This window comes from Plasmodium inui, assembly GCF_000524495.1.
Source record: "Plasmodium inui San Antonio 1 unplaced genomic scaffold supercont1.7, whole genome shotgun sequence".
NCBI lineage: Eukaryota > Apicomplexa > Aconoidasida > Haemosporida > Plasmodiidae > Plasmodium > Plasmodium inui.
The window spans coordinates 247,652-254,470 of NW_008481841.1; the positions used below are offsets into that span (position 1 = coordinate 247,652).

Below are 6,819 nucleotides of genomic sequence, written 5' to 3' on the forward strand. Positions count from 1 at the left end.
CAGTTCGTTGTATGTGTTTTGGAAGGCTTCTTCCAGTGAATGTACCTTTTGTGCGAAGTTACTTTTTTCCTTCTGGAAAGATTGCTCTTTTTCTCCTTCAACTTGGAGATGATTTTTTTATTCCTACTTTTTAACCGTTCGCATTCTTTAATGAATTTATTTTTCTCGTTGCTCAGATTTTGTATGACTTCCTTTTCCTTGCAGTAAAGTGTCTTGTGCTCCTCCAGTTTGTCTTCCACATCTTTGATATATTCTCTCAGTCTTTGTTCTTCCTGCTCCTTTTTTGATAGAAGATTCTCATTTTTGGAGCTCATTTCATCCAACATGCTTTTTAGCTTCTCATTTTCCCTCACGCAGTCTTCCATCTTGCGCTTGGTCTCTTCTAGCTCATTTTGCAACGTGTCTTTTTCGCCTTTCTGTGTGAGACTTTTCCCTTCCATTTGGTCCTTTTCTTCTTTCAATTTGGAGTGTTTCTCCTCCAATTTGGAGAACTCCTCCCTGAGTTTGATTACATCTTCCTTCAGTCTGGTTATCTCCCTCTCCTGTTCGTTTTTTTCCCTTTGGAGGGCTCCTATCTGGTCGTTAATTTTCCCATTTTCTGTGCTGAGCAGGTTGCATTTCTCCTGCAGTTGTGTCTTCTCATTTAGGAGCATGTCTCTCTCCTTTTTCATTTTTTCATTATCCATGCTTAACACCTTTTGGCTTTCGGCCAATTCTACCTTGCCGTTCATAATGCTCTTTTCGCTCTGCAGCAAATTTTCCACTTTGTAATGTAAGTCTTTGTTTTCCCTCCCGAGTTGCTCCACTTGGTTGATTAGATTTTCGTTTTTTTTTCTCTCCTTTTGATAATTGCTCTCTACTTCTTTCCTCCTCTCCTCATCCACCTCTCTCTGGTACAGCACTTTCTTCATTTTGCTATCCATTTGGTCTAACTGATCAGAGTAGCTCCTAACATCCTCCTGAAGTGTTTTAATTTTACTCTCCTTTTCTATGATTAGCTCTTGTTGGGTCTTCAGTTTCGCCTTAACATGTTCCACTCGCTCGATGTTCTGCCTTAACATGTCATCGATGTCGCTTTTGTACTGCTTCAGAATGGTCTCATTAAAGGTGACGATTTTCTCCTTTTCCTTAATGAGCTCCTTTAGCATATAAATTTCGGAGTCCTTTTTTTTTAGAAATAGAACATACTCATTCATTTTATTTTCGAATTGGATCTTACTCATGGCAAACTGCTCATTCATATATTTTACTACTTCTTCAAATCTTGCCAACTTCTTCTCCTTACTTGTGCATGTGTCTTTTAACTTTTTGAAGTCCATTATCATGTGATCGATTTTCTTTTCGTATTCTCTAATTAGTGTTAATTTTGTTTTATATTTTTCTCTATTTTTGTGAAATGTCTTTTCCATTTTTTTGTATCTGTTCATTTCTCTTTGTAGACTTTTGACTTCCCTTTTGAGTCGGCTGTTCCTTTCAGCGAAGAGGTCTACTTCGACCAGTTGTGCTTCGGGCGTCGCCTCGGGCGTCGCCTTGGCCGTTACCTCTCCGCGGGGGCTCCTCTTACGCGCCCTTGCGCGGGGAAGCTCCTTCGAGGGGTTCGAATTGGCGCAGTCATCTGAAGCGGCCGCATTGTCCACATGATCTCCATCCACGGCGTCGTCCTCTTCAACGTCCACGTCTTCTTTTTCTTCGTCCCCTTCAACGTCAACTTCAACTTGTGCTTCTTCTGCTTCTTTTGCTTCTTCCTCCCCTTTCCGCCCCCCCTCTGCAGTGTACACCTGCTCCCCCCGTGGCTGCGCCGCTTCACCTCCAACCTCTTCATCGCTCTGAATCACCTCCTGTCGAAGCAGGCTCTTCAAATTATGCAATTTGCTCAGATAGTGATCAAACTCGAAGTGGTTATAATCCTCCTCATCACTGTCATTGGAATTTATTATGTTCCTCACTTCTTCTGAGAGGTCCCCATATGGGGGGTTCTCCCCCCCCTTGGTGCTCTCCTCCTGGCTCGGCAAGTTAGCCTTCGTCCAAGTGCCTCCATTCTGCACTGCACCGTGTGCGTCAAAATTGGCTTCATTCCTCTGGTTATCTCCTCCCTTATTGTTTAAGTTACCGATGTTTTGCTTAAGCAATTTTTTCCTTCTTATCTTCTCCTCGCGTTCGACTTTGTCTTTGCTAGATGGCACACCCGACTCGGTTGCGCTGTTACATTCGTGCAGTTCAACTCTCTCCTTGTTGTTCTTTCCTCCGTTTGGGATGGATTCCATTTTTGTCGTCTCCCCGTTCGGTTCGCAATCTTCGGCTGCAAGGGCTTCTCCAGAGCGGTTGGTCACAAAAATGGAGGCACTCTCTCCCCCGTCACCGCTAACCTGTTCTCCGCCACTGGGACGGTCCCCACTACTAACCCTCTGTCCATTACTGGGAACACTCCTATCGTCACCGTCTACGTCTTCGTTACCATCCCCTCCGACACCCGCACTGTCGCAATGCTCAGAATATGTTTTTCCTTTTTTTCCGCTCCTTTTTTTCTTCTTTTTTTTTTTAACTTTATTTGGAGTGCTCATCTTGTGGTTTGCGTCCTCACCGTCGACCGCGTCAGACATGTGCTTGTCATCATGCGACATTTCACCCACGACGTGGTCTGTGCCACCCTTCTCTTCTTCCCCTCCTACTTCCCCCTCGTGGGGATTATCAGCGCGTTCCTTTTCCTTACTCTGATAATTTTCCTCTTCCCCTGTGTTCATGTATGCCTTTGACTGCGTCGCCTCCCCCACGTTTTCGGCCTCTCCCCCCTCTTCAACATCGCTTAGCGAGAAGTTGTACCTCCTGTACTGCTCCTTTATCTTCCGCAGATCTAGGTACTCGTGCGCGTTGCTATCACTAGCGTCATCGCCCTCCGCAGCAGAGGCAGATGCTTCATCATTGATGGCAGCCTCAACATTGGTAGCACCCTCACCAGTAGGGCCCTTAAAAACATAGTCGCTCTCCAAAAAAGGGGCGTTCCTCTCCTGAACAAGTGGGTCCATTATACTCTTTCCCGTCTCTTCATCTTCCGCATCATCATCAAATGGTTCGTAAAGTGCATCATTATCGAAATTGGCTGTATCATCAAAATTATAATTTTTTAAATTCTGCAGCACGTCTAATATGTTTTTTATTTCGTTGTCGTCTTCGCTGTCTGCCTGTTTATCCTTCTGTTCGGGTGGCTTCATTCCCCGGAGTTCCTCCTCCTGGTCACTCTCTACGAAATGGGAGCTGCGTGCGCAGTTGGCGGTGTCCTTCGCAGTGTTCGAGTCGGCACCTGACAAAGCAGCATCGACCAAATCGGCATCCTCCAACCCTCCATCCGTGCACATAGCACACGCAGCGTACACAGAATACACGGCGTCACCACCACTGCATTCGCGATCTTGTTCGGTTCTTCCCGCCGGGGGTACCTCCTCAGGAAAGCCCACACCCATGTGCATAATATCGTCTTCCCCCCAAATTGAGCTCTGCTTCTGATCAGCCTCTCTTGTCATGCCTCCCCGTCTTTGCCTCTGATATGCAGTCTCAGGTAGCAGAGTGGAAGAACGAAGTTGTCCTTCATTCTCCTTCTCTACTGGATCTGATTCTTCATTCAGATCTATGTCGTTCAGGTAACTTTCTCCTTGATCACTTTTCCTTAGTTTGGAATGGCTATACGGTGGATCTTCCACATTGCTACTCCACTGTGGAGCTTCAAAACGGTTCATCCCTCTCCCATTGGCATAGGAGTGGACTTCAGTCCTACGGTTGGCATCGCCAACCACATTCGCTGATTCACTATGCATGATGGCTGCTTCACTAGGAATGCTCGCTGCATCACCAGCTACACTGGCTGCATCACCAGGAACACTGGCTTCATTTTCCTGTGTATCCTTAAAGTAACGTAACCGCGCCCCCTTTTTTTTTGCTTCATCACCTGGCTTAGACAAACCTTTTCCTCTCCTGCTCTCCTTAATTTTATACACACACCCAATTTTTTTCTCCATTTTGTTGTGAGGAATTCGCCTTGCCGGGTAGGTTCATATTTGTGTAGCTCCCATGTTAGTTCTCTTTCGTAGTAGCAGGTGCTACAACGGTTTGTATACTCACTGGACGAAGCGACGCCGACGCGGGGGCCCCTTCCGATCGGATAATTTCACGCGAGAGCAACCAGAAGTTCAGTTATTCTTGTCCACGCCTGAGGAAATCCTTCCTCTGTGCGCGTTTCGTCGACGGTGCCTCGTCCGGATTTGCTTTTCCCCGCTTCTCCCCTTCGGCACGCCCCACCAATGCATAAAATCTGCGCAATTCTTTGGGGCGCGAAGAGGGTTGTGGACTCCGCGCTTGGCACAAAATGGCGTTGCCTTGAAGCAGCAGGGGGCAATGCACACTAAAAAAAGCGTATACATAAGCAGGCACTCATACACAGGCGCAGACGTATATATATATATATACATATGCATATGCTACACATCCAAGGGAACATATCGCCGCTTGGCACAGAAAACGCGCTAGTCCTGAAACGAAAAAAAGAAAGAAAAAAAAAGAGAATTCTCTGCCTGTGGAAAGCTTTCCTCTTCTTTGGGGCTTCGGAGAATCGAATAACACGTACATTTCGAACATTGCACTTTTTATTTTTTTTTTTTTTTTCCTTTTCTTGCGTTTATAATTTGAAAGGTCGTTTTATGCAATTAGGGAACGGCCCCTTTAACCATTCTGACTTCTTATTGTATGCTTATTTTGTCACGCTTATTTTGTTATTTTATTTTATCTTATTTTATTTTTTTGTGCACATATTATTACATTCATGTCCCTAGTTTTGTGTGTGTTACAAAAGTGGTTTGACTTTCCAGGTGTGGGAAATTAGCGGAGAATGGATGGAAGTTTTCTCCCAACGTGGCAGAGGGGAGAACGCAAAACATGTCAAGTGCGCGCCGCGTATGATTTGATGTAACGCAATTTATCACAACTTAGTTCCGTTTAACTTAGTTCACTTTAACTCAGTTTAGCTTATTTTATTTTTTTTTTTTTTTTTCTACACATCGGAAAGATTAAGTGACCACATCATGGAGGCCAGGAGAACCCCCCCGCAGCGCACCCCTCCACGGGGAGTTTCCCACTTTCAACTCCAAAGAGGCGACCCGAAAATGCGTTATCATTTCAATCGATTGGGAAACTGTCTTATCAAACGGGGAATAGGAGAGAGAAAGAGAAAATTTATTTACATAGGCACCAATGTAGTACCGATGTAGTATCAATGTAGGACCAATGTAGTACCGATGCAGTACCAATGAAATACCAATGTAATACCAATGTAGTACCAATTTCGTAACCTCCATTTTGCCGCCAATTTGTTCGTCTCAAATGGCGGAAAGCGACGAGGGGGATCTCCACCAGAAGGGGCTAAAAAATCTGGTATACTGCACATCTGCACATGCCTGCAGGAAAAGTTTTGTCACTGCTTTTCCTTTAAGAGGCGCATCTTAGCCTGCACAAGACAGATGCATAGTCTCCACCCTCCAGCATAAAAGTGTAGTTTCCGCTTGGATAAAAAAATGAGGACTTCCTAGGTAAGTACTTTCACGGACCGTTACAACAAACCCCGTTACAGCAAATCACGTTACAACAATTTCAGCTACAGCAATTTCCGCTATAACAATCCCGGTTACTATTTCGTGGGGGGCATCCACAACGGCATGCAGCTCACGCGCTTATGCCTTGGGGAAGGGGAAAATTCCACCATAAGTTATAACACGAAAATGCACATGTAAGGGTCTATACCTACATTATGTGAACATGCTTCTCCCCATAGCGTATCTGGACGAATTAACGCATATTCTCCCACTTTTTGGTAGACCCTTCTGTTGTCTGCCCTAAACGACAGAGTGGTTCATCATAAAGGGAATCTTGCCGCTTCGTCCTTTCCCTGTTCCCCATGCCATTTTTTTTTTTGTTTTGTTTTTTCTTTGTTTTCTCTCCCCCATCTGGTAAGAATTAGCCCTACATTTGTCCCTTCCCCATTTGAAGGCTGTCTATTTTGAAAATTCGTTTCTCACCCTTCACTATTTATCCAATATGTTGCCGGCGGCTTCATTTGGCTCAAAGATCACGTGAAAATAAAGGCAGTTCCGAGACTGTGTTCCACATCTGCGCTGCTCACATGTTTGCATGTTGCCACGAGAAACAATATATGGCAGTGTTCCTTCCTCTGCGCGCATGTGTGTATACGCACTGGAGGAGGTGCGCCTAATGGGGGACGCCAATTGATCATCTCACTCGCGGAAAAAAGTACGAAAGTTGTGACTATCGCGAAGGTGATGAAAGGGGGATATACCCAAGCATTCCGTTAATGCGAATCATTCGACGCGCCTGTTGCATTGCCACCATCGCATCCGTTCCGACGTGGGGGAAAAGTGAACACGCTTAAGACGACCGTACGATGAGAAACGCAGCGAAGCAATTTTAAGTGGTCCAAATGGCACTCCGCGTAGGCCAGACGAAAGCGGTGTACACACAAAAAAAGATGAAGATGAGCAAGCAGAAGAAAAAAAAAACAACGAGTGGCATGACAAAACGAAGTCACCTCAGCGAAAGAGAAAAAAAAAAATTCGCCCCAATAACACAGTGCCACATATATTGAAGAACGCAAAAAAAAAAAGAAAAAAATGCATACTTGTCCGAAAGAAACAAAACATCGCATACATTTATTACCTACGCGTTATGTCATAATTGTACGTGCGGGTATAGAACTATTTATGTGCCTGTGAGGAGGATACACGTTCTCCGCGCCGCCTCGCGAGTTCTCCAAAAATGATG

General features: G+C 45.1%; 1 protein-coding gene across 1 annotated transcript in view; it reads right to left on the reverse strand.

The window, feature by feature from the left end:
• Positions 1-4,010, reverse strand: part of C922_02086 (hypothetical protein) — a gene marked incomplete at both ends in the record, with an annotated part of 5,869 nt that extends 1,859 nt beyond the window's left edge. Inside the window, one exon of the mRNA XM_008817685.1 lies at positions 63-4,010. Coding sequence (XP_008815907.1) covers positions 63-4,010 — 3,948 coding nt within the window. The remainder of the gene's footprint in view (positions 1-62) is intronic.
• Between the last annotated feature and the right edge of the window lie 2,809 nt (positions 4,011-6,819).